Source organism: Salarias fasciatus, chromosome 16 (assembly GCF_902148845.1).
Source record: "Salarias fasciatus chromosome 16, fSalaFa1.1, whole genome shotgun sequence".
Taxonomy (NCBI): Eukaryota; Metazoa; Chordata; class Actinopteri; order Blenniiformes; family Blenniidae; genus Salarias; species Salarias fasciatus.
The window spans coordinates 29071640-29099255 of NC_043760.1; the positions used below are offsets into that span (position 1 = coordinate 29071640).

A 27616-nucleotide genomic window follows, 5' to 3' on the forward strand; every position below is an offset into this window, starting at 1 on the left:
AATGAAGCAGGAAGTGGAGGAAGACAGGTGAAGAGACATGAAGACAGGTGAACAGACGTGAAGACAGGACGAGGACAGTTTAACCTGTTGACCTGTTCTAACACCCAAATCAGGAGAGAATTTATTAAGAAGCAATAATCAATAATGTAGAGAATTTTAGAGGTTAGAGGTCAGTGTATCCTGAAGCATAACCAGACAGACACATGATGTGAGAGGTCCTGATGGACCGCAGCTTTGGTCAGTCATCCAGAGCCGGTGTGACGGTGTGTCTGTCCTGTGAGGGACTGGCGGTCTGTCCAGGGTCTTTCCTGCCTCTTGAACTTCAAACCTGTCCTCAAACACTGGGCTCAGTTTAGGATTTCTGAACACACTTAAGAAGAAGCAGGAGCTGATATTCTTTGCTTGAAAACCATTATTCAGTAACCTGTGGCTAATCGTAACCATCTGCGTGGCCGTGGCTGCTGGAGTAGTGACCGCCGTGATCGCCGTAGTCATCCCGACTGCTCTGGTAGTTGTAACGGTCATGACCGTCGTTGAGGCGATCCCGACTGCCACCATAGCGTTCACGCTGATCGTCCAGACGGTCGCGGCTGCCACGATACTGATCCCTCCGGTCGTCCAGACGGTCCCGGCTGCTACGATACTGATCCCTCTGGTCGTCCAGACGGTCCCGGCTGCTACGATACTGATCCCTCTGGTCGTCCAGACGGTCCCGGCTGCCACGATACTGATCCCTCTGGTCGTCCAGACGGTCCTGGCTGCCACGATACTGATCACGCTGACCGTCCTTGTAAAGCTGAGAGCTGTCCTTGCCATCACGCCTTTCCTTTTCACTGCTGTCACTGTGGCGATCGTCATCCGACTCCTCTTCTCCGCCACGCTTCTTCTTAGCATTGTCCTTGTCTTTGCGCTTCTTGTCCTTCTTCTTGTCCTTCTTCTTGTCCTTGTACTGCTCTCCACCTTCAGGGGCGTCTTTGTCGAAGTAGTCCATCTCACCGGGGGACCTGAAAGACAAACAGGGACGTTCCTGTATTGTTCTGGATGAATCAGGTCAACTGTAGCTTAATGAGTGATGTATTGGTGGATTCCTGCCCTAGAAGTCATAAAGCCATAAAAAGAGAAGCGTTTCCAGGTTGAAGGGTATTTCCAGTGGTTTCTTAGACAGTAGATACCTCTCGTCATGGGCCTGGTTTTTGTTCTTTTTGCGCCGACGTAAACAGTAGATGAGAATCGCGATAAGGACCAGGCCTGCAATTACTCCTGCAACGATACCGATGATGGTCCCAGTGTTGGACGAGGCTGGAGACAAAACAGACAAGAGGTCCAGTGTAAACCAGCACTTAACATATGGACAGATCTGGATAATGTGTCAACCAATATTCAACAGGCATTCACACAGCTACAGCATGTTTTAGAGTCATCAGCTACACTGAAGACTTGGTTTTGAGCTGTCGGAGGAAACTCCAGTTCCTGGATGAAGCCCATAGATGCACATGGAGAACATGCAGACTCAGCAAGGGAAGACACAATTACGGAACCCGGGGAAGCAGAGTGGGACTCACGAGGCATCACGGCTAAGGTGAAGGTACAGCTGGCAGAACCGACTCGGTTGGTGGACGAGCACGTGAAGAACCCAGACGTCTCTCTGGTGATGTTGAAGAGCGACAGAACTCCATCCTCTGCAAAACAACAGCCAAAGCATAGAGTCAGGCAGCTGGACATCCGAGATCTTCAAGAAGTACGGGTGACTCAGACGCACACCTTGAAATGCTTTAGGAGGGAGCTGTCTCGGGTTGTTCTCCACATTGTAGCTCTTCCAGTCATAGACTGGTGCTGGAGATCCCTCCTCGGACAGACAGGTCAGCTTGATGTCTTGGTAATATTCAGCTGTTCCCTGAATGCTGCAGATGGGTGTAGAGGGAGCCACTGGAAAACAGCAGATTTAACATTTTACATTTCAATACAGTCAGAACGGACGGAAAAGGGCTGAAATCCCCACCGAGGACCAAAAGCGAGGTGGTGGCCGCTGTGTTTCCCTCGTCGTCATTAGGGATGGTGACGCTGCACTGGTAGTGGCGGCTGTCCTCTAAGGTGGTCTCGGTTAAGGTGAGCGAGCTCCTCCTCTGGTCCAGGTCCACCTCCATGGTGGCCCTGCCTTCGTAATGCGGAGCGATGTCAATGTTGCCGCCCTTGAAGATGCTGGCCACAGTTTTCTGTACAAGTTAACACACTTTGATTCAGCCATGTGTGGATGCTGGGACCAGTCTGGTGCTAGAAAACCAGTCTGCTCCGGGTTGGGTCTGCTAAGTGAAGATAAGTTCAGTCATTGTCCAGAAATTGTTGTTAGATTTCCAGCTGCTGTTGCCCTGCTGGGAATGTGAGCTCACACTGTGTGAAACTCCTTATCCCTCTGTCTCTGAGTCATCCGATTTCTGCCTCGGTTATGACTTATGCACACAATACAGCCCTGAGTCATCCACCGATCCATCGTCCACAGGTCAAGGGTCATTACCAGTAAACGAGAGAAAGTGTGAACCCTTCCACTCATACGCTCTAATGGTGCTAATGGTGCAGTTAAATTGTTTTATTTGCAGCTTGTCTTCGTCTGTGATGTTTGTATTTGCGTAAACTTCCTGTTTTCGTGAGGGAACGTTGGCATTATGTTCTGAGAGACGGGGTTTTTCCTGCATGTCACAGTCTGAGCAGAAACACACCTGAATGTGTGAATTAAATTACCTCATGAAAACACCACACAGGTGGTCCGTATAAAAAAGACAATCGGCTGTTTTTTTAAGTAGCACATTTTCCTGATAGAATTTCAAACTCAAGTGAGTCTTTAAATGTAGTGATGAGTTTGTGCGTCTGGCGGCTGTTGAATCTTGACCATTCATAGAGGAGTTTAACGTTTTTGTTCTTATCTTTACCACATGCGACTGATTTGTGTAAAACACATTAAAACGTCCTCAATTTCTCATCAATATTCAGATAGTAGTTTCTATTGCATTTTAATTGAGTCTTTAGGTGAATTTGGATGCAGAAGTTAGTTGAATTTATTTTAAAAGAACTGATTATAACTATGACATTGATCAGCAGAGTAATAATAACAGAGGCTTTCTGTATATATGAACAATTAAAACTGCAGTATTCTGCTGCGTTTTTCAGAAAGCTCTCCTTTTACTGTGGTGCTGCAATATTGTAAACTGATATTAAAGTTCTAAGTTCTTGAGAATCTTGAATAAATTTGATTGAGAATAAAAATATTCAATGTCATAACAGGAATGTAAAAACAAAAATTTTAGTTTTGTTAGCCATAGTGAACTGACGTTTAACCATCACATCAAACTGAAATCGTAAAGAGTGTCAAAATTTCCCAGAATGCATCTCCCTTCCCGCTCTCTTCCTATCTGGTCGCCATCCCCATCAGTCACACTCCCTTTGATCGGTTTCACTTCCTGGTTCAGAAGCGGCGGGTGTTTCTCACCGTCGCTTCCCCTTCGTTGTTGGACAAAGCTTCCCATTTGATCAGAAACTGGGTCAGCTCGGGCCTGGCTGGGACGAAGACGCAGGTCAAAGTGACTTCACCCCCCCTGGCAATCTCATACTCCTCCTGCGGGATAGAAACCTGCAGACTGGTGCAGCAGGGAAGCACTGGAGAACGGAGCAGAACCGACAGAAGCGTTCAGTGAACATTAGACTGAGAGCTGATTCTCTAATAATCTGCTTTTGTAATGTGGTGCTGAGAGTCAACATGGAAAAAGAGAATAAAATAAAGCATTTCTTTGCATGCAGATTGAAGAAAACCACATACATACTGGTCTTCAGTTAAACTTAGACCATGCGTCCAGTTCAACAAGGATCTGGGTTGATGATTAACGCTGTGACTGTAGCATAAAGGAGAGGCACCAGGTTCCTCACAATGAAGGAAGTACACACAGACAGCAAACCTACCTGTGAGGACCAGAAGCAGCTGCCGCAGTGCCCAGCGTCTTTGAGCCATGATGGTAAAAAAGAGGACTGAAAGACGTCCAGAGAGAAGTGGACGCTGCGTGTCCAGGAGCAGGACCTGCCGCACCTTCACGGTCAACTCCCAAGACTGGAGGACACTCTTCCAGGTAATGAGTCAACCGGAGGAGGTCACATGTCAGCCCAGGTCCAATCACTGACGCCTTTCTCTTTGAATTAACCGAGAAACGCCTGAGAGTGAGACGGGAGGGGGTGTCCAGCACGGACGGAAAAGGCTCTAAAACTGGCTCTGCCGTCTCTCAGGTGTCGCTTATCGACACTGTAAAGCAACACTGCTTTTATATGAGCGCAGCAAATATGTTTCTTCTAAAACTTCCCACTCTTACCAGGCGCACGTAGACATGTGGCTGGGCTGAAGTTCAATTCTGATTTCAGTTTAGACCTGCTCTCTGTGGCTAACGGTGTGTTAAATGTTGTTCTATTTATGAACGTTTATGGTGATATAAAGATTTAGTTAGACGTCCTTCATAAACCGTCCTCCAGCTCATCAGTTTTGACAAACATGGAGGTGAATCCAGTCCCGACTGGCTGATATTCCTTCCAGATGTGGATCCAGTGGGGAGCTGCTGACAGCTCTGCTCAGTGTCCAATAAAACCTTCACTTTTGACCTTTATTTAGAGCGTTAAACCACACTGTTACGAGTACATTTGGGTAAAGTGTGATCAATCCCCTTAACTTGTTTCTTATGATTTACCTTTGTGTATTTTCTACATGTTGGCCCACAGTTGAGTTGAGTTTGTTGATCTTTGTCTCCAGTCGAAATAACTGCATTTGCCTCTTGTCTGAAAACACAACAGAAGAAGAGATGCTGCCATTAAATCCTAATTAAAAAAAAAAAAAAAAAAAAAAAACAGACTCTCTGACTTGGTATGATCTAATTTTGTGCTCAATTTTACAGCCCACCTAAAGTCGGATGGGTTGGCATGGATGTTATTGGAGGGTGTAAGACAGAACTGAGAAATCATTTTACTCAGTGTGTTTTATCCTGTCTGACTGTTCATTGTTACGGAACACCAGGCTGAATTATTGCAGCTCGAACCGTCAAATCCAGGAACCCTGCACTCCAGTAGAGTGCTCAGCTGCATGCACGTATGCTTTATAAAGGGTTGGAACAGGTCAGAAGATGCATCAATCATCAACCCTGATGAGTTTCTTCATGCTAAATTGTATTAAGAATAAATGTTTATTAACTTGAACAGAGTCTTTTCATTTAGGCAGACCTGTAAAGCCGACCTGAACGCCGACAGCACCGAGCTGTTGGTGTATCAGTCTTTTCTTCATCATTTACACATTTTGCTTTCAGAGATCAAGGTTCACTGAGGCACATGGGAAGGCTGGAATATGAGGTCAGATCTCTAAAATGAGGAATTGTAAAGGTATTAAAGTACAGACTGCACCAGGAGGAGGAGCTCCACTTCATCAGTGCTGTGGAGTGTTTTATTTAGATGCTTGAACAATTCATTCAGAAAACTGGATCATTTCAAACATTATTTAGATTTTTTTTGAAGTGGAAATGATTGAAGTTTTCATGTTGAGCTGTGCTGATTTTGACCTGCAGGGCGCACTATTTTACTGACAGCGGCAGAGCCGAAGCTCTTAAATGAAAGTGAACAGATAAAAAGCTTTGATCGTCCTCCTGCTCTCCGCCGTGCCCTCTCCTTTAAAGCCGTTACACACAGCTGAAAGGCAGGGAGCGTGAGCTGAGCTGATGTTTCATGAAGCATTGTGTGAAAGCGAGGAGAGCTGTGACCTTCATGTTAATGGAGAGCGCTCCACATGCTCTGGCCCAGAGCTACAGGTTCAGACTCAACTCTTCACAGTGGTGCAATCCTCCAAGCTGCAGGAGTCAGCCTTTAGAAACCATTCAGTCTTGATGGAGAACCCAGAGCCCATGAGAACAACACATCCATGATGCACAGAAGACACACTCAGAGCTGCTGTCAGGTTTTTGACACACAAAGCCAGTAATCAGACACTGTTTGATCCAGCTGCACTGTGGCAGATGTGCCAGTTCCCTGTCAGATTTGCAGTTAATCATGTGAGCTGAACAGAGGCCGGCGGTGAATGTGGGACTTTCCCGCGGCTCCATTAAATGGGCGTCGATGAAGCTTTCAAGTTGTGCAATCAGATGTTTGAAATACCAGGTCTTCATTTATTTTCTCACTGCTGGGCATCGCCACAGACTTCCAATACCTTATGATATATCACACACACACACACACACACACACACACACTAGTAAAATCACAACCTGCCATAAACTAACTGACGTCAAAAGTGGTTTGTATATGAAGGCTATTGCGCCCCCTGGAGTCCATATGCTGACAGAACAGTGTTCAATGTAAAAACCACTCCGGACAGTGGTGTGCAAACCATTATTACATGAATGAATGAATGAATGAGTGAATGAATGAATGGGTAGATAAAAGTTGAGTGGCGTTAACTTTACAGTCCTTCCAACCGTAGGATTTTGCAATAGAGTAACATTTTCACTCAGAATAACATTTAACCTCTTTACACTGATCATCTGGAATGTTTTTGCTTTAAGTCCTGCTGAACAGGACAACTTGACACACTCAGCTCCCGAACCACTGCATGTAAACAACTGATTTTCAGTCTTTACAGATACAGCCTGACGTTGTGCTTTCAGCTGAGTGCAGAAATAAACCATATAAAGACAGGAGCAGTACTACGTGTGCTTTTATTTTCAGTTAGGTCGACTTAAGATAACATGGGTTAATTGATGCCAGCATTTAACTTTTTTTAACTCGAAGGAACTTCTTGATGTTTGCGTTGAAGGTTAAAGGTCAAATCTCAAAGAAAGCCTCATTGTTTCATCAGATAAGATAGTGTGCAGCATTAAAACGCTGAGACATCCACAACATGCCCCATGTCTACAGACACTAATAGTCCAGTATCTCCAGACAGCGTAGAGTGCCAATTAGAGTTTTAAACACCACTGAAATTATTAATGGATAAAAATGGCCATTTCTGAAGAAGAAGTCATTCAGAGATCTGACAGGGCTGGACTTTCAGTTTGTGAAGATGCAGCCTGTGAATTAATCAGCACTCTCGAAGGGTGATTGGGGGAAAGTGATGTAATCTAATGGCTCTCTCAGCGTGTGCAGCGCAGCTCAATGGCCATGAGGCAGGAAGTGGTGGGGAGATGGCTGAACGCTTCCCCACTATCATCCCCACATGAGGGAGAAGTGAAATGTTGTTCTGGTCAAAGTCAGGTCATCAGAGGAACTGACAGCCCACACACACACACACACACACACACACACACACACACACACACACACACACACACACACACACACCAATTCACTCATTCACATGCAAACAAGCAGACAATAAAAAACCGCAGAGGCATTCAAATGACGAAAACATGAATCTGTTTGGGATGTAGATGAACTTTGCAGACATACTGTGGTGCAGTGACACAGTTCTGGCAGCTGCACAGACTCTGATACTGATACCTCTCATATAGTGAGGTCAAAGTGATCGTTCTGATGTCCAGCCAGCAGACTGGAGTCGGCTCTTTTCTCCTGGAGTTAGTTAGCTTGCTGTCCTGTGTCTGGGTGAGTTCAAGCCTTGCTCAACAAACCAGGCATTTCTTTTAGATCAGCGATTGAGTTTGCATTTTCCTGCTTATTGACTGCCCGACTCTCTGAGTCAGTGTCTGATGACGGCCGGTGACGGACCGGGTTCGCTCCAGCTCCCCGGGAATCCAACTCCTACTGGAATGTAGCTTGTATCGCTCTCCTGTGGAACCTCAGTGGGAAATTTCCCACTTCCCACAGGGAGAAATCCCACTTCCCAAACTAGGAAGATCAGAAAATTCCTTGAGCTCCCAGATGTTACACTCCTCCATCTATAATAATGATATTACAAGCATCCCTGTAATGAAAATGTTATTTGTTTATGATCTGGAGGTGTTAAAAATAATAAGTCACTTTGTGTAAGTGTGTGGGATGCAGAACCTCCAGTTGAACTCTGACCTGGACTTGAACCCATGACCTTCTCCTCTGAGGTGAGAAGAAAAACCAACTTAGAACCACGACCCAATGACATGAGACCACAGCTCAGTACAAACATAGAGCCCAATGAAAAAAGAAATATATGGGATGACATTCCGTAACAATAATAATAATAATAATAATAATAATAATAATAATAATAATAATAATACAGTGATGAAAGCAGGGAACAACTTCAGAGGAATAAAGTAACGTAGTTCTACTGTGAGAGATTCAGTAGATCAGCTCACTTTCTGACTTTTTGATCAGAGTTCCAAAATAAATAAATAATAGAACCATCAGCAGAGCAATCAGGCTAATCGTAACTGGAAAGAACATCAAGCAGATGAAATGAAACGCTGGAGAGCGATCAAGCTTTATGACAAACAGAACAGTCCAGAAACACAGAACAGCTGAGAACACAGAACAGTCCAGAACACAGCTCCAGGAGGAGATCCAGAACATTTTTAGGCTTTAAATAAATAATTTAATTCTCATACTTCAGATGAAAAAACAATAGAAACCGTCAGCCGTTAGACATGAGGTTCAGACTGTCTGAGTTCTGAGTTTTCTCTCCTATTTCTGTACTTTGAGCCCACTGGTAACTCTCATCCTAATGCTGTGATTAATATTGATTTAAAAAAAATCTGTCTTTTGACAGCCCTACGTTAATTAATCATAATTAATGCGATGAGCACTGACAGCCTTAAAGTATATATATATATAGAAATATGGACATTATATATTTTCTTTTTGTCTCTGTTCTAAATGACAAAAAAATGTTTTTGCACACACACACACACACACACACACACACACAGAGTCTTGTATTTCTATCCTTGTGGGGACCGTCCATTGACTCCCATTCATGTCTAGCCCCTAACCCTGACCCTTACCCTAACCCTAACCCACACCACAACAAAGCCTAACCCTAAAGAAATGTTTTTGCACTTTTACTTTTTTCAGTAACAACAACATGGTCAAGAAAACACTGTTTCTCCTACTTAGGACCAGAAAAAGGTCCCCACAAGACACGTCGTTTCACGTTTTGCTATCCTTGTGGGGACATTTGGCCCCAACAAGGATAGAAATACGAGAACACACACACACACACACACACACACACACACACACACACACACACACGCTCCTCCCTGCTTCTTTAATTTGTCTAGTATTTGAGATTAAAATTCGCCTTTTTAATCAAAATGTATTTAGTGAGAATAAATTTAAAAAAAATGATTATTTAAGTATGTAAATAAGTTACAGCTAAGAGACTTCACAGGTTTGTGTGTGTGTGTGTGTGTGTGTGTGTGTGTGTGTGTGTGTGTGTGTGTGTGTGTGTGTGTGTGTGTGTCTCGGGTTAAATATTCAAAATGGCGGACGGAGGAGCAGCAAGTCAAGATGAGAGTTCGGGTCCAGGTAATGATTACAGCATTTTACATATTCATACTCATATTCAAACTGCGCCGCTCGCAGTTTATGATGCGGGGACGGTGATGAGCGGCGGGTCGGCGGCGCGGAGCGGCCCGCCGCCCGGTTTTCCGCCGCTTTCTAGTGTTTTTTTTGTTGCACTCCAGCCGAGCCAACTGTAATTTGACAGAGGAGGAAACGAGCAGTGCGACGGCGAATGACATGGAAACATGCCTCCCCCCTTTGTGCGATCAGACGGCCGCACGCCGCTACATATTCATACCTGCGTCCACAAACACAGTTTAGCATATTTTATTAGTAATCCGCGCGGCGGCCGCGGTCCGCGGCGACACGTTCGCGGCGCGCGGGAGCAGTTTGATTGAGCCGGGGATGCTAGCAGGCTAGCGCTAGCTCGCCGCCGCTAGCCGCTCGGCTTTGTGTTGATGCGCAGCTCTTTGACGGAGCTTTGCATATTCATTTGTGACGAGCCGAGCCGGCTGCTCGCCTCCGTCTTCCCCTCCCTTTTCAGCCGCTTTATGTTTGTTTGTAGTGGAGAAGGCAGAGCGAGGGAGAGAGCGGGGGAAACGCGGCGCAGCCGTGTGTTTTAGTGATGAAGTGATGAAGCCGGGGTGGTTTTACAGCAGCCTTTTGTGCTCGGCTCTGCTCGGCTCGGCGCAGCGGCAGCAGCAGCAGCCTGTTGTGTTATTCATGCGGGCCTGCCTCGGCCAGAGTGCGGACTTCAGCATATTCCGTCCGTGGAGCCGGAGCTTCACAATAACAGCCGCGGTGGCTCCTCGCGGGATGCGATGCGGCTGTTTTTGAGCCGGAGATGATCTCCACTCTGTGGCCTCTCACGGATGAACCTATCCTCCCACTGCCTCCTCATCCTGTGGAAGAGTGGGAAACTCTCCACGCTGAACTTTATCACTGTCCTCAGACTCTCTCTGCAAGTTTGATTCCATCCGTGTGCAGTTTGATCACATGACAGGTTAGATACTCACTATCCAGTCTGCTGAAGTGCTTGATCACTCCTTTTATCTCCCATGAAACCAGGTCAAAAATCCGTCACTCTTAAGGCCTGTTTATGCAATTTCTTTCAAGTGAAAATGCAGAACTTTTGGTGTTTTTGGGGTCTGTTTACACGACAACGGTGCTCGAAGCAACACAACTTTTAACAATTGCTCCAAAGGTAGAACTTTCTGAAAGACGCCGTCGTCATGTGACAGGACGAAAATCGCAACTTTCTGGAAACGTAAACAGCAGAATGCTGCTGGGTGTATCGGCTCCACAGCGGGAGGAAAAACCTCTGCTCATGCTCAGTAGAAGAACAGTAAGAACAATGTTTTCCTCCAGAGTGTGTGGTTTCATTACAGAACAACCAACAGCACCAACTTGTGGCCTGGCATGCTAACTGCATCATTTCCATGTAAACATATTTTTAAAAATTTTCTATAAACGCAAAACTTTTCTGAAACGAAAACTGCAGTTTCTCTTGAAAAGCTGTGGTGTAAACGGAGCCTAGGTGTTGGTGGTATTTCCATCACAGGGATCATCAGGTGGTCTCTGCCTCCGCCTCACCGTGCTGCTCGTGTAGCGTCTGTTATTGTGTAACTTTGACAATAATATGAACAAAATAATAAATGTGTGAAGCCTGAAACCCATCTGGCTCCAGTTGTACAGCTGTAGAAATCGGGTGTTTTGGTGGATTCCCCTCCAAGTTGAAGGGAGCTTTATACCTGGAAATCACTTCTAGATTCTTTTTCCTGGAGCTAAGCTGAGATAATTAAACTAATCGTACTTTATTAATCAACTTGGCAAAATTCCTTCTTTGGCATTTACCTTTCCTATTTACCTAGGATGTGCTTTGCAGCCACATAAGGCGAGCTGGCGGAGGTCAAGGTCATGCTCAGGCACCCACAGTAGTGATCTGTCCACAGTGGGATTCAAACCCGTAAGCTGCTGATCCCAGGTCTGCTTCTCCTCTCAAATCTGATGCTGAAATTCTAGTACAGCAGTGATAAAATAGTACAATGTCACTTTTTTAAACATTTTTATAAACTGATCAGAAAGCATGTCTTATAAAATCTACACTCTAACAGAGCATTTAGGGAAAAGTATTGAGTTTGATGTGAGTTAGTTCAGTCTAATTTGTAAGTCATCCAGAAATCATAATACTGATGAGAAAAGTTGTGAAACTTCAAACATCTGAGATTCTTTTGGGTTGTAAATACAGAGCGGATATTCTTTTCACTCTGCATCGTAAATGAAGTTGTCCATCAACTTTCCTTTCAAGTGCAGAATCAGAGCTTCACTTCAGCGCCTCGGTTTGGCTGAGCTGGAAAACTCTTTTGTTTTTTCTGTTGAGCCTGAGGTGGGAGTCGTGCGTGGAGTTTGGCTCTGCCTGGTACCAGCTCGCTCCATCTCATCACAATGTGTCATGTACGTGTTCGGCGTTTCGTTGCGTCCACGAAGCCTTTGTTTTTGCTTGTTTTGAAGCCGTCCTGCCCTCCTTTGTGGTGGCGGTTTTCAGCCGAGCGCTGGAGAGATCGTACCTGTGTATTCCCCCCCTCCAGGCACAGGGAGGGGTGGTGAGGCCCACTTCCGGACGGCCGCAGTAATAACAGGCAGGGCATTCTTATTATTCACTCTGCTGCATTCACGGCCGGGCAAGACACAGCTTGATGGCCCTTTTTCTCCCTCTCACTGAGTGCTGAGGTTTGTCATTTAGCCTGTTTGGAAGGAAAAAAAGAGCCTCAAGTCTTTTGTAGTAACCTCAGAGATATGTCCAATCTCAGCGTTATCTTTATAACTCCTTCTTCTGTTTAGTAAGTTCATCCAGTGGTGTCAAACATAAGGCCTGTGGGCCAAAACTAGCCCGCAAGAAGCTCCAATCCAGCCCTCCAAACCACCAAGAAAGTTGAAAAACTTTACAAAGAAAACACACACACACACACACACACACACACACACACACACACACACACACACACACACACACACACACACACACACACACACACACACACACACACACACACAGGAGTTTCTTAAGGGTGTCTAACAACACAGAGGCGAGCTGAGATGCCAGTGGAGCTGCCATTAAAGCTAGCTGTCTCAGTGCTAGCAGACTAGCATTAGCCATAAAGTCCTGCTCCTGTCTAGTTTTGTGAAATTGGACTTTTTCATCACTTATACTCTGCTCTGCAACAAAGAAGAAAAAAATTTGAATTTAAAGAGCGTTATGAGATTATTTTGCCAGTCCGGTTCATTCTAGATGAAACTGGGCTGCATGAGGCCCCCGAACTGTCGATACACATGATAACATCAGTAGTCATGTGTCTGGATACTTACAGTATCGATATGTGGTGGAAGTTATCATTAATCAGTCTGCAGAATTGTAATCAATCAGCCATAATCACTATATAAACTTTTCATTCAACTCGAGAGCTTTTTGTTGTGAACTGCTGGTTATTAAAAATCTTTTGTGGAAAGCCAGTTTCTTCTACATTCTTGTCCCATTTAAAGATAATGCAGTGAGTTGAGTGAGTGATGGATTAGAGCAGGGCTGGAGCCACATGCAGACACTTTAATCCTGAGTGGGCCAGACTGGTAAAATTGTGCCATAATAACCTCTGAATTTTAATTTAAAAGTTCTTCTTGAGCATAAGTTTTGGAAAAAAAAAAAGTCTGTTTTTGCAGCATGTTTAACAATTAGGTCAGGAAATTACTGCAATCTCAACATAAAGACAGTTCTGATGATACTTTCTGGTGGAAAAATTCAGTGAAATATCTATAAAGCTCCTGCTTTTTACAGCCTTCTTTGTTGATGTGTGGTTTTTTTTGTTTGTTTTTTTTTTTTTTTTACCAAATGTTCGTCTGCTAGCTAGAGTTTGTGTTGTTTTGTCCGCTACTCTTAACAAGTCAATAGTTTCATCTTTATTTGTACAATTTGCTCGGTCAATTCCAAGTGTAAATTGGAGCCTCTTTTTTGGGCCTTATTTTTGACAACTTGGATTAATGGCAGTAATTCCGAGACGCATGTTATCATTGTTCCTGATGTTCTTTGAAATGTTGTGACAGTAACGCTCTGTTTGTGCTGTAGTCGCTGTGTTACATCGGAGTCTTTCTACCGTCAGGATTTTATGGTTTAAGCTCACTCTGTAGTGACTTTAATGAGAATATAATGCAAATGTTATGAATAACCTGAAGGATAATTGTCCTGATTGATAGAAGCTGTCTGCCTGCTGCTTCTGAGGCTGTTACAGTTTCATTTGCTGACTGTCTGGTGGCTTGAGCCACAACAGGAAGGCCTTTTTAAGGTTTTTCTCTGATTACCTTGCATAAGTCATTGACTACAGACCTCTGAGAAGTGTCAAAATGTGTAGGACTGCGTCTGAAAGCGTCCTGTAGAGACATGGCAGGGGCTCAGAACAGTGTTTTACACTTCGTCTGGAAAATGAGACATTTTCATCAGGTTGTGCACCGCTTCAGCCTTCACTAAATGTTACTTTTAATTTATTTGTTGCTCGATTTGTGTTTGAGATGAATGCGGCTCTGTCCACACTTGTGTGTGTTGCTGTGTGTGCACGTCTGTCGCGTTGCCTGCGCTGTTGGTGCAGGAATCACAGGGTAACTTTGCCCCCAGCAGAAACAGCATCACATTACAGCCACTTTTCTGACATGTGATATACTGGAAGAGAGTCGCAATACTGAAAGATACACTTAGTTTCACAGAAAGCCAAGAACAGGCTTCATGTAACAATGTTTTCAGTAGAAACTCTTAAATGTTGTGTTTTAAAGTTATTTTTTGTTTGTTGGCATTTTATGACCGTCTAGAAATAGGCTCACTTATGTAAATAAAAAATAATTGGCTTATTAAAGTGGGTTGCTTAAAGAACAGATTAGAAATAATTCTGTTTTCCTCACACTTAGGCTACTTTTCTCATTTAATCAGTTTTACAGTTCCACCCTCATTCCAGCCTTGTAGTTTCATCATGAATATTCATGGATGTAAACACGGCTGTTATGAATAATGCATCGTTCGCCGTAATAAATTCAGGACATGCCATTTCAAAGCACTGAGAAGGCCTCCGTGAAGGCTCCAGTCAGACAGGCTCTCCTCCGGTGGAGGGAGGGAGGAAATCCAAACGAATGGCAGCAGTCTGCCGTCCTCCGGACCGGCGCAACTCATTCTTACTGTGTCCCAGTCAGTCCTGGCCAAACAAGCATGTCTGGCTTCTGCAGCACAGAAACACACTAACCCACTGAGTTACCTCAATCTCTACATATTAAACGTTTGGAAGATAGTTGAAAACAACAATCCAGTATTTTACTATGCAACTACTTGTTGCATAGTAAAATAAAAATAGATTTATTCCAGAGGAGTGATATATTTGGAATTTTCCATACATATGCACACACCTTATTAAAGAGCCATAATAATTGGGGAAGTTTGTGCAGTTTGTGCAGTCGGGCCGTGTTCGGTCTTTGATAATCTTTGGATAAAGTGAGAAAGGTGCAGAAGAGAGTTCGTAACACCGGCTCTGTTCAGCTGTGATCTTCAGATTTGTGTCTGTGGAGAATCGCGAGGCTAACCTCCGCATGTGCTGATTAGAGAGAGCTGAATATTCCTCTTTGCCCTCCCTGAGAAAACGGCACTTTCATTTGGTGAGATTGAATTTTCCACCTAGCCGATGGACAGTTGGCTAATGACCACCCCAGAGAGCGAGCGAGCGAGCGAGCGCGGCAGCCTGCAGTAGCGTTAGCCCCCATTACTGTTCATCAAATTACACTGCATCTTGTGTTTTCTGCTGGTTGGCGGGGCGCAGTCCACTGCTGCTGCTCTCCCTCCTGCACTGACCAGCACTCAGCCATTTGAATAGTTTGGATATTAATGTTGATGCCGCATTATAATGTTGCTGGGGCATGAGCTAATTGGATCAAATTGAATGATTATCGGTCTTGACCTGGCATCCAGAATGCGCTCGGTGCTGGGCGGGCCGGTCCGGACGTGGAGGAGCGGGCTCCGTGCGTTCTGTGTTTTAAGATGGAGAATATAGGTGTTCAGACAGGAATGTGAATGTGCTAATTAAGTTTTGCTTTGTCTCATGTTGAATCTCTGCGCTTGCATTAATGGCTCGGCGGTATTCATCCTGCCTTCCCTTATTACAGCGCTAATGAGATACCTGTTTAAAATTCTCTTGGCAGGATATTTGTATAATGCATTGTTCCACAGCAAGCTTTTGCAAACCGTTCATCCAAGTAACTGTACATGTGTAGGAGCCGGCTGCTGATAACCGCTGCGGTGTTTACCCCTCCTTTGTTTCCTCATTTGGTTGCACAGAGTCATGCAGATGAGGCCTACTTTCTGACCTCCTGGATGCACCTCGTTGGGATGACCTCTTTCGAGAGTTTTCTTCCGTAGTGGCATCTGTAAAGTAGGCTAGTCACCCTCTCATGAGGTTTGTTTTGGTTTGGGGTTTTACTGCTCCTTTTCACAAACACGGTGAGGGTCAGTTAATCAATCGTGTGTTTCTGGCTGTATCAAGACATTTTGAATGTGACTGGAGCGCTGTGCCGAGGTCAGTCTCCGTAATAACATATGGCCACAAAACTCTGCCACGGTGATGTGATGTGCGTGTTTGACTTGGCTGTAGCTTTACCACGGATGCCCTTCTTTTGGCAGCCGGGGGCGGGGTTAGGGGACAGTGGGATTCAAGCTCTGACTTTCCCATGAGACGCAAATCAGAGGAGGTTAAAATTTAAACGAGAACTTCCGCTTGATTTGCAGATGAGAATGAAATAAATGTGTAATTAGGCTGGCGATAAACAGACAAGTAGCAGTAGACAGATTAAAGCAGCAGAACTTGAAATGTCATGCTGATTCCATGTATGCGCTGCGGCCGAGCTTCTTTGCTAGTCTGATGGACTCTTCATCAGTGCTGGGTGATTGAAGACTCTGAGCAGCAGTCAGAAGCCCTCCAGCCCTCTCGCCATTGTTTGATTAGGTCAGCTTGTATGTAAATGCTTTTCCACAGGCAGCGAAATAGGTAAATCAGTTGATTGGGGTTTTGGCCGGGGGCAGTTGTTGTGGATTTAGTCGGTAAGCCCCTTCCCCTGCAGACCACAATGCAGCCGTGCATTCCAGCGCGGCCGCCGGCTGGCCGGACACCTGTGCAGCCCCAGAAGCAGCCCGTCTGGCAGCTGGATGAACTCCGAGGCGCGCGCCGCAAATGAAAATGAAATACTAATGGAATGTAAAGCTAATCTAAATATGCTAATCCCCCCAGCACTTCATAAACAGAGCCGGCCGCGGCCCGCCACCCACTTTCTCTAGTCGCTCGCTGAGGAATGCTTTAGCCACGGGGGGTCCGGCAGTAATGACGGGCTTGTGGCGGATTAATGTGGAGTTATTTATTTCCGATTGAGCGCGTCCCCCCTCCCACTCCCCTCTTTGCGGCGGTCGGGTCGGGTCTCCGTGACTCCGAGAGGTGTTCCGAACGAGCAATCACGGACGCCCCGTTAATGCAGTCCGTCATGCTAACATGCTCAGACCGCCGCCGACAGACCCCACACTGCATTCTGGGATATCTTCAGCCTTTTACCTGCTCTTAGCTAATTACTTTTTCGGCCGGCGCCCGTTCAGTAATTGGTCCTGTGCTGCTGCCTCCCCTCCCTGCGCTGCGCCAAGTGCTAGTTTGAGCACTTTTTTTCCTCCTTCTCTCTGTCGTCCTTATTCCCCTGTTTTTTATCGTCCTCCAAAAGCCATCCAATTAATATGCTAATGAGCTGATAAATATTTATAGGGGTTTAAATTATGCAGAAAGCTTTCAGAGCCTGGTGTGAAATGCGTCGCTCGCAGGACTTCAAAGCCTTGCATTGCTAACGAGGCAGGGGCAGATTTGCATACGGCTTTAATCAGCTGAATACTGATTATGCTTCATTATAGGGCTGGAGGAAGGGGGGGGGGGGGGGGGCGGGGTGGAGGAGGCCGCCAGCTGCACTTGTCGTTTGTTTCATTCCAGCAAGAGGGAGAGAGAGAGAGAGAGAGAGAGAAAGGGTGAACTTTTCAGAAGTACAATCTTGGCACACAGGAGAGAGAGAGAGAGGAGGGAGGAGAGGGAGTGCAAAGTAGGCACAGTAACAGAAAGGGGCAGAGCTTTAAGAAAAGAAAAGAGAGTGCAGACACAGGAAAGGAGCGCTGTTTGCCTAAACCCTGTTGGCTCTCCCAGTGTGCGTTTCCCAGTGTTGTTCAGTGAACCGCGAGGCGGACGCTGCCGCCGTGTCTGTGCGCCCCGGCTCGTATTGAACTCTGCTCGCTGCTGACCGGCGGAGAGTGAAGAGAGGGAGGAGTGGGAGGAGGAAGAGGGAGCGCCAGCGCCGGACGCCTCGTCGCTGGCTGGCTGGGTGGGTGGGTCTGCCCGGCCGGGCCGCTCTCACTTGATAGGTCCAGCAGCCATGCTGGAGAGCGCAGGTGGAGCGGGAGCGGGTGAGTTCTGGACGGCGTGGCGCTGGAGCTCAGCTGGGGTTTGTTGTCAGTGGCCGTCCTTCAGGTTATTGTTGTCGTCTGCTTTGCCAGGGTTCGCTGGTGCCGTTTCCAGTGGTGGCGGGGGGGTTGGCATGTTAATGAAATGGACTTGGGAAAAAAAAGGAAAATGATGCAGTTTAGGAAGATATTGCCAGACTAAATGGATCACTGGTTGTGTTTTAGAGTTGTGTCTCATCATGTCTCTCTCTCTTTTTTTAGATTCTAAAGTGAATAATCAGTCAGAAACTACTAAATGTGCAATGGAAAGTGGTGACGGGAACGCCGGTGAGTGATCTCCTGCTTTTCTCCTTCATCTTTTTGTTCCTCTTTCTCTGCCCGGCTGATGCGGGGATGTGCTGAGTTTTGCATCCTAATGCAACAGGTGTCAACATTTGATTCATCAATCTGCCAGATCAGAGAAACGAGGCTGCTGTCCACCTTTTGCATCAGTTCATTTATAAAAGATGCCTCTCAAAAGTCATTGTCAGCCTCCTTTTTAGATGTTTTGCGTCTCCTGAATATTAATTGTTTTGTCGTGTCTGAATGCTTCATCTCTGCTGTGATGCACAGGATCTAGCCAGTGTTTGTATGGATGATCCTGATGCAAATGTCACATTCTGTGCTGATTTAACAGTCTGCATTTCAACAGATGTGTTGAATTTGTGCAGTGTGCCTTTATCATAGAAAAGCTGTCGTTTGAATGCTGTGATTTTTGGAGGGGCATAAAGCCCGCTTGAACTCAGCCGGCAGGTTGCTTCATGGCTGTGTTTCTGTCCTCAGGGATCCAGACCAATGGATTGGACTTTCAGAGGCAGACGGTGCCAACCACAAGTGCAATCACTAATGCACACGCACAAGCCCTCCTCCAACAGGTACCAGATCACACACCGCTACCCCACCCCACCCCACCCCCCACCAGCCCCCCCACCCATTCCTCCGGGTCCTGAACGGTGCAGGTGTGTCACAGAGAGACGATGTTTTGGCGCCGTGTTTTGCCAGCCCCCGTTGTTTTGGCAGTGAGGGGAAGTGGGAAGTTTGCACAGGGGTTTTTGCTCATCGACTCTCAGACTCGCACAAGCAGAAAGGAGTTCATTTAAATGAGCCAGGCTCTCCCAGTGTCGCCTGGCAACAAGGCAGATTAATCAACCCTGTATGCTAATTAGCTGCTCTGCGGTTGCTCGGAAACAGATGGCCGAGAATATGCAAATCTATGCAGAATTTACATGCACTGCATAACAGTTATTTTAATTAGCATCTCAACTCTCCCCTCCCTTCACTTCACTTTTCTTGTCTCTGAAGGCTGCAGCACATTTAAATACCCACTTTATCGCTGCCTTTTTAATTCAAATTCCTCTCCCTGCATAAACGCCACAGACTTATTCAGAGCGAGCGTCTCAGGTAGCACAGAAGTCCCACTTTCCTCCCTCTTCTCATTCATTTACAGCGTCACTTCGTTGCTAAACGACATCCTCCTTTGAATTGCCACTGCTCATGTATCATCCTCACATTCCTGACGTGCCGCTAAAACTGAGCTGTGTGTCCTGGAAGAGCCCCTCTAAGCCCTCCCTCTCTGCTTCACCTCCACTAGTCTAAGTCGGAAGACTCGGGCGCTCTCCCCACCTCCGTCCAGCAGAGCGTTCTGCCTCAGACCCAGCTCATGTTGGCCGGGGGACAGATTGCCGGCGTAAGTGGCCTCGCCGCTCGGAGCTCCGGGCACGGCGGCAGTCGGGCGTCGTGGGGCGGGCTGAGCGTGCCCGGGGCTGTGGACTGATGGCTCGCCCTCATCCTGTGGCTGAAGCTGGTGTCTCCTCTTGCCTGCGCGCCCGTCCATCTCTGTGGTTGTGTCGTCTATGTCCAGACGCCTCGGGGGTGTTTGGACATAGCCTGTGTGTGTGTGTGTGTGTGTGTGTGAGACGCAGCTCCATGTCCACGCTGCCCCCTCCCCGAGGCCTGCAGGGCGCCGTCGGGCTGAACGCCGGGCCGGAGTGAATGTGTGCTGTGCATGTGGAACGTGACGTCGACGCGCTCGCTGCACTTGTGCCTGGCTCGGCTGCATGAGCGTCCATCCGCCTGACCTGCATCGCCACGGCAGCCAAGCTGCAGCACGGCTTCGATACTTGAGCCCAAAAGTTAGACGAACAGTCAGTGTTGGACATGGTGAACGTGTGACGAGATCAGGACTATCAGAAAGATGAGGGGGAATCCGTAACAGTGCTATCAGTGTTTCCTACAAGATGAACTTAAGTGTTTCCCACACGGTATGAACTAAAGACGGATCCTCTGCCCATATAACAACACTTCATAGGTAATGACAGTCAACATTTATTCTACAGTTTGCCTGAGTATCGAAGCCAAAACTCACCTTGGCGCCTTTACACCAAGTCTGAAGAAACATGTTGGTCCTGACGGCTCCTCCTCTGTTTCTCTGTGTGTGTGTGTGTGTGTGTGTGTGTGACCTGGCGTTCCCGACCCGTCTTCAGTTGACCCTGACCCCGGCGCATCAGCAGCTGCTGCTCCAGCAGGCCCAGGCTCAGCTCCTGGCTGCAGCCGTGCAGCATTCAGCCAGCCAGCAGAACAGCACCACCGGGGCCAGCATCTCGGCCTCGGCGGCCACGCCCATCACCCAGCTGCCCCTGTCCCAGCCCATCCAGATCGCCCCCGTAAGGCCGGCTCACCCCCACACACACTCTCTGCACATTAAAGCTTGGAGAATTAATCATGTAACTCTAAATCACGAGAAATGAATCCAAACTCATGAGTTTCTTTGTGTCAATAGCTGTTTCTTAGTTATTTTCTTGAGATAGTGCTTTGTGGAGCTGCCTTGGGAAGTATTTGTGTGGAAATGAGGTTTTTTTTTTACTGTGGTAATGGTTTGGAACAGTTGAATTGCCTTAAGTGCTGCTATTACATATTTTCACATGGATATCCTGCAGCATTAAAAAGTTTGAACATAACTGGCTGGCAGAGAGTTACAGATCTTGTCATTGCTATTCGTGGTATAAAACGGTGACCTGCTCTGCCGGAAACGCCGGTTTCTCGCTGTATGGCAGTGCATGTGATTGTACTGATGTGTGTTTGTCTGGCAGCAGCTACAGCAGCAGAACCTGAGCCTGCCGCAGTTCGTCCTGGTCCAGCCGGGCCATCCGATCGCCACGCCGCTGCAGGGCGCTCAGTTCATCATCTCACCGACACCGCAGGCCCAGCAGGGTCAGTGGCACGCCGTCTGCACGCGCCGTCAAGACGAGAAAGACCGAGTACTCATTCCGCCGTTCTGTCTCCCCTCCCCCGGCCCGTCTCCTTCACTCCTCAGGCATATTGCAAGCCCCAAGTCTTCTAAATCAACTACCTCAAAGCCAACCGAACCTCCTGCCGACTCCACCAAGCATCACCCTCGCAACTCAGGTCGGGAGTGATGCAACCTCCTCTTATACACTCCGAGAAATGTTTAACCGACGCTGGCAGGGCTGCCACTCCTTCAGCTATAATTAATCAAAAAGCTCTTCATACATGTATTTGAAGAAGTTTTTCTTCTTACTTTATAAACTTGCTATCCTGGTGCTTCGGCCCTGTTTCAGTCTCCAGTCCTCCCCTCAGACTGTAACCGCAGTATTCCTGTTTTCGTGTCTCTGCCCGCCGCAGCCCGCCACTCCGACCCGCACCACCGCAGCCACGCCCATCCAGTCCCTGCCCCACAGCCAGACTCCGCCCAAACGGCTGGACACGCCCACCCTGGAGGAGCCCAGCGACCTGGAGGAGCTGGAGCAGTTCGCCAAGACCTTCAAACAGAGACGCATCAAGCTGGGCTTCACGCAGGTGTGTGGAGCGGCCCGTCCTCTCCCGTCTTTCTCTGTCCGGGGTTTTGGGGGTCACGTCCTCACGTGTGACGCGTCTCTCCCAGGGGGACGTTGGCCTGGCCATGGGGAAGCTGTACGGAAACGACTTCAGCCAAACGACCATCTCTCGTTTTGAGGCCTTGAATCTGAGCTTTAAGAACATGTGCAAACTCAAGCCATTGCTGGAGAAGTGGCTCAACGATGCAGGTTAGTCCCTAAGCCAGGCCGAGCTGCCGGGGGGGGGAGGGGCTGCGTGTCTCCACAGCCTGTCTTTACCTGGCCCCCCGTCCGTTGCGCCGGTGCTGTTTGTGCAGAGAACCTGACGTCTGACCAGGCCCTGTCCAGCCCCAGCGCCCTGGGCTCCCCGGGGATGGGCATGGAGGGGCTCAACCGCCGGCGGAAGAAGAGGACCAGCATCGAGACCAACATCCGAGTGGCCTTAGAAAAGAGCTTTCTGGAGGTGAGGAATTCAGTTGCTGCTCCTGCTCAGGACGTAGAACAGAACCTAACAACATGGAGTTGAGTGTCGGGTCGGTCAGGAAGCCGCTCGGTGGCGCTCGCCGCCCTGCAGACGCCTCCATGCTCACGGGGAATCTCCGGCTCCTTTGCCCTCTTCAAGCAGAACCAAAAACCTACCTCTGAGGAGATCACCATGATCGCTGACCAGCTGAACATGGAGAAGGAGGTCATCCGGGTCTGGTTCTGCAATCGCCGGCAGAAGGAGAAGAGGATCAACCCGCCGAGCAGCGGCAACACCGGAGGAGGCGGCACACCCATCAAGACCATCTTCACCCCCAGCAGCCCCCTGGTGAGCAGCGCCCTGAGCGAGGCGAGGCGTGGACACACACACACACACACGCAGCAGGCAGCTCATGGTCCTTGTGCCCAGCAGGTGGCGAGCACAGCCAGCCTGGTGAGCAGCCCCACCATCACCACGCCCACCACCCTGACCGTCAACCCCGTGATTCCGCTCACCAGCACCAGCGTCTCCACCCTGTCCTTCTCAGGTGAGTGTGAGTGTGTGTGTGTGTGTGTGTGTGTGTGTGTTTTCTCGCTCCCTGGCCTGTTTAACCTCGTTTTCTCTGCCAAACAAGGCACAACGGTTGGAGCTACGAACACTGCGTCTGTCATCTCCACTGCTCCCATGGTTACCGCCACCACCAGCTCGCCGTCTTTAAGCCCCGCCCCCGCCGCCGTTCAGTCCACGAGCACGGAGAGCAAGGCCGGCACTCAGGCGCAGACGGTGGTCACCCAGGCCCCGTCGTCGATAGCGACCACCCTGGGGACGGGCCAGGTGATGGTGGCGGCGCCGGGCTTCTCCGCCGCGCTGCAGGGCGCCGCCGCCCACATCCCCACCAGCGCCAGCTTCGCCGCCATGGCCGCCGCCGCCGCGGGGCTCAACCCGGGGCTCATGGCGTCCTCTCAGTTCACTCCAGGGTCAGTACGCCGCCCGCCGCCGCGGCCCCGGTGGGGGCGGCGCCGCTCTAAACCCCGCCGTCTGTCTGTGTGTCCGTCCAGGGGCGCCCTCCTCAGTCTGACCCCCGGTGGCCTCGGTAGCGCTCTCAGCCCCGCGCTCATGAGCAACAGCACGCTGGCCACCATTCAAGGTGAGAACACACTCTGAATGCATCCACACACACACACACACACACACACACACACACACACACACACACACACACACTCACCAGGCTGCACAAGCACTGAATCAGCATTTCTGAGCTGTTCACATGAACATTATCAACATTTTGAGACATTACAGGGTTCTTAGGTTCATGCTCGGGCTACTGCACCTCATCGGATGAATCCGTGTTCCAAACTGCTGGAAAGAACGAGAATAATTTCGTCAGTTCAGCAGGAAGCATCGACCTCTGCTACATTAATTATGGGATCGAACATGGCAACATATGAACGCCATATGAAGGCTGAAATGAACAATGACCAGCTTGTGGTCGTTGATGACACAGTAACAGACAGTCAGGAAGAAGCTGCAGTTATAGTGTTTAATTTGAATTAAATTAAATAGATAGATAATGTCTTGTTCATCCTGGGAGCTGTGATATGGACAAAACGACTCCGACTCTACAGGAAATGAGTCAATGAGTCACTCGGCATAAGGAGCAGGCAGTGAGGGGAACGGATGAAAATTAATTACGTGGTAAACAAGATAATACAGCTGGTTTAATTCCAGAGCAAACGATTGAAAACAATCGCTGAAAAGTGACGTGTGGAAGTGGGTCAGGAGGTTTGTCCTGCTGGAAACACCTTCTCTCCTCACGGCTTGTAATTCTCTGATTGGCGCCGGTTTAAGCAGGGTTTTTGTTCCCATAGTTCCAGGATGTGAACGCCTGGATGCAGCTGCAGACACCTCACAGATCAGAAATCAGCACAGCTCCGTCTGAACACGTCAACCGAAACCTTTCAGGGTTGTTTTATCGTTTCCGCTGATCATTCTGGCCGCTAACCAGAGCCCCACCGTCTGCCCCGCAGCTCTGGCGTCCAGCGGCACCATCCCCATCACCTCCCTGGACGGCAGCAACCTGCTGTTCGCCAACACGTCGGCCGGCAGCACGCCCAACCTGGTGACCACGCCGCTCTTCCTGAACCCCCAGAACCTGTCGCTGCTCACCAGCAACCCGGTCAGCCTGGTGTCGGCCGGGGCGGCGGGGCTGCAGGTCACCGCCGACGCCCACCACCAAGCCACCACGGCCGCCGTGCCTGTGCAAGCCTCCACCATCACCACTGCCTCCAAGGCTCAGTGAGCCGCCCCGCCAGCCCCGCCCCCCCTGGCCTCTGGGCTCCACTAACCTGCCCTCTTTCCATTGTACCTACCATTATTTAATCCTTTTGCTGCCACCAAAAAGAAAACGGCCTTAAACGAGGCCGTGTTTGACTCTTCTGTTTATTCTTGTCTTTTTTTTTTTTTTTTTTTTTTCAATGATTCTTGGATGTTTTTTCTTGCATTCAGTAGCCAGATGGACACTGTTGTTGGCCTGCCGCTCTGCGTGAACCTTGACCCCGTGTCCTCGTTCACGTTTTGTACATATTATCCTCCTGTTTCCAGGTCAGAATTTTCTCTGAAACACTTCGAACCAAAAAGGACAAAAAACAGAAACAAACTCTTTCTCTTCTACTGCTCAGATTTTACTGATTTACTACTAATTTCACGATGGTCGTCGTCACTAACGGGGTTTCCCTGGGTCACCCTATCTCACTCTCTTTTGGATTCTTTGGACAGGCCTTGACGTAAATCATATCAAAGTTATATATTTTTTTTTCCTTTATCTCTACTGTCTATATTTTTTTTTGACGTTTTCTGAACTTTGTAAGTCTAATGTTAAGTTAATATTTTAACTATCACTTTTTAAACGTGGTTAAAAGGCTTTAAAAACGAGTAATAAGTGGCCGATATAAAGGTTATCGTTGCTTTAAGGGTGGGAGGACCGGACCTCCCGGTCTCTCTTCTGGAAACACTGAGTTTTACAGTCTGTCAGCGCGGCTGGACTGAAAACACTGAGAGCTTTAAGACGAGCTGCAGACGGGCTGCAGACGGGCTGCAGACGAGCTGCAGATTGACTGCAGACGGGCTGCAGACGGGCTGCAGACCTGCTTTAGACCGGCTCGCTGCGTCTCATGAACGCCGGGTTGTGTTGCTTTGTGATCCTGTACATTTCACGCGGATTCCGGCTCTGCTGGCTCTGCTGGCGGTTCGTTCCGGGGCTGGAGTCTCGGCCGGCGCCCTGAACGTACAGATGGGTTATTGTATCGTGGTTTATTTTGTTGTTGTTTCTTTTTTGATAGTAGTACCGTCGTATCTACTTGTGCACAGTATCTGTACCAAAAAACTGGATTGATGAGCTGCAGTCTGCCTGTTCTGGGAGGAATGAAACCCGTCTTATCTTCTGTCTGCAGTCGGTGGACTGGCTTACGTACTTTAAGATATACCAAAAATATTTGTTCAAATAATTGCTGTGTAGTCGGTGTAGCTTAGTCTAGTCAATATATTTATGAGTACAGAATCTCTCCTCATCGTCAACAGAATATAGAAATGCAATATTTTGATGATCATTTTCCAAAGATGACATTTTTCTCCTTTTAATTTGACCGTGTGCGTCGTCCTTCGACTGTTGACCGGCAGCACAGCCGACCAGGAGGCCCAGTGGCTGGTGGGCCGGGATGCGGCCGTTGGGTTTTTCTCCGTGGCTTTTGGGTTGTTTGAGCTCAGACCTCCAGGGCCTGGCCTGCCGGTCCTCTGTGGGTTTTGCTTTTAGTTTCCCTCCTGATCCTTTGCGCTCGCAGTTTGGAAAAAGGGTTTGTTTTTTGGTTTGGTGGTGATATTCAGCCATAAAACAAGAGCTTTGAACCAAAGTGGGTTTTCCTCAGCGGCCTGCCGGGCCTGTCTGAGCACGCCGTTCGGTTCCTTCTAGCTTTACCGCTGCGTCCCGCAGAGATCAGAGTCTGGACGGCGCCGCGCCGCCACCAAGCCTGCATGTTAGGGAAGAACGCCGCGCTCCAATCAGGAACACTGCTAACTGTTAACGAGCTAAACTACACACACACACACACAGACACACACACCTGCTCTGCTTCCTGATCAGTTCCCACATCGATGATTGACTCTGAGACCGTCGGCGGTGAAATCGACCCTCTTGAATTCTTCCTTTCTGTTGAATTGCTTTGACTGAAAATACCTCAGCAGGCCTCCAAACGCGCTCCAGCCGTAGACGCGGCGGTAGAATGTTTAAGTACTGCGTGTCTTATACCCATCCATAGGAAGCGTCGATCCACGGGACAGCGACTACTGCTCTTTTCTAGAACTACTACTTCTGGGGTGTTTCCGGGTTGATCTGTTGTTTTTTTTTTTTTGCCAAAGTGGAAGCCTTTCTCCGCGCGGCGCGGCGGCTGCCTGGCCGCTCCTGTTTCCCGCCTGCGAGGCCACCGGCGGCCACCGGGGGTCACCGGAGAGCGCCGTCCCGCTCCAGTGCTGTTTTCTACTTACTTTAGGAGTCGGCTCGCAGCGTGGCGCCATAGGATGTTACTGAAATATTTATCTGAGGAAAGAATTAGAGAAGCGGATCTTTTTCTTAATTCTATACATATAAATATATATATTAACACTTGTAAGATATTCATATTTTATATTTGAACCGGTATGTTATCAGACTGAATGTAGTGTTTATCATGCTTATTTCAAAGGAAAAAAAAAAATCCCCTAAATATTTTTTTTTTATATGTTTTTTTTTTTCTTTGTGAATTAGCATTTCTAACTGTCAAGACCAAAAAGCGAGGTGCTGGAAGGCGAGCGTGGGCGCGCTCACACACGTCCTGTGGTCGCCGCCAGCCTCTGGAGCGTCTGATCTTAATCTGTGGCTTGGTTTGACCTGATTTGGTGTGCTGTCTTTAACAATCATTTGACTTTTTTTTTTTTTTTTTTTTGTCGTTCGTGTTACTTTAATGCCTTTAAATGTTTTGTATAGTGTGAGAGGGCAACATCACTGGCTTTCTTAGAAGATTTAACATTATCATTTATGCCTTATCGTTACGTAGAAGACATGAGCATTGTAGCATTGTTGTTCTGTGTGTGTGAGAGTGTGTGTGTGTGTGTGTGTGTGTGATTTGGAGTGAGCTTGAGCTCACCTGGTGCGTTGTTTTCCACTGAAACGACAGTGTACTCTGGGCATTTGGGACGATTCCGTTGCTACCTATGTGTTTCTTGGGCGTGACTGGGACAGGTGGACGGCACCTGCGTGAAAAGCTTTACTAATAATTCCAGCAGGCGTTGGTGTGTGTGTGCGTG

At 48.0% G+C, this 27616-nt stretch overlaps 2 protein-coding genes across 15 annotated transcripts; one reads left to right on the forward strand and one right to left on the reverse strand.

The window, feature by feature from the left end:
* Positions 1–430: 430 nt before the first annotated feature.
* Positions 431–3997, reverse strand: LOC115402722 (cell surface A33 antigen-like). The gene is made up of 7 exons (XM_030111244.1): positions 3949–3997; positions 3482–3648; positions 2000–2213; positions 1762–1926; positions 1563–1679; positions 1173–1299; positions 431–1004 (listed from the first exon to the last, which is right to left on the reverse strand). The coding sequence occupies exons 1-7, from the start codon at positions 3995–3997 to the stop codon at positions 431–433; spliced, it is 1413 nt and encodes a 470-aa protein (XP_029967104.1).
* On the forward strand, positions 3401–27240 carry pou2f1b (POU class 2 homeobox 1b). 14 transcript variants are annotated; one of them, XM_030111515.1, is made up of 16 exons: positions 3401–3407; positions 9446–9468; positions 18206–18271; positions 18767–18858; positions 19575–19670; positions 20467–20646; positions 21073–21193; positions 21297–21388; positions 21626–21799; positions 21885–22026; positions 22125–22279; positions 22439–22627; positions 22709–22826; positions 22914–23256; positions 23338–23426; positions 24310–27240. In XM_030111515.1, exons 3-16 carry the CDS (start codon positions 18247–18249, stop codon positions 24579–24581), a joined length of 2088 nt encoding a protein of 695 aa, XP_029967375.1. In that variant the 5' UTR covers positions 3401–3407; positions 9446–9468; positions 18206–18246; the 3' UTR covers positions 24582–27240. The 14 variants fall into 14 exon arrangements, with proteins under 14 accessions (XP_029967375.1, XP_029967366.1, XP_029967367.1 ...); XM_030111506.1 differs by lacking the exon at positions 3401–3407 and having other exon boundaries at positions 9423–9468; XM_030111507.1 differs by lacking the exon at positions 3401–3407 and having other exon boundaries at positions 9423–9468; positions 22712–22826.
* The last annotated feature ends 376 nt before the right edge of the window (positions 27241–27616 follow it).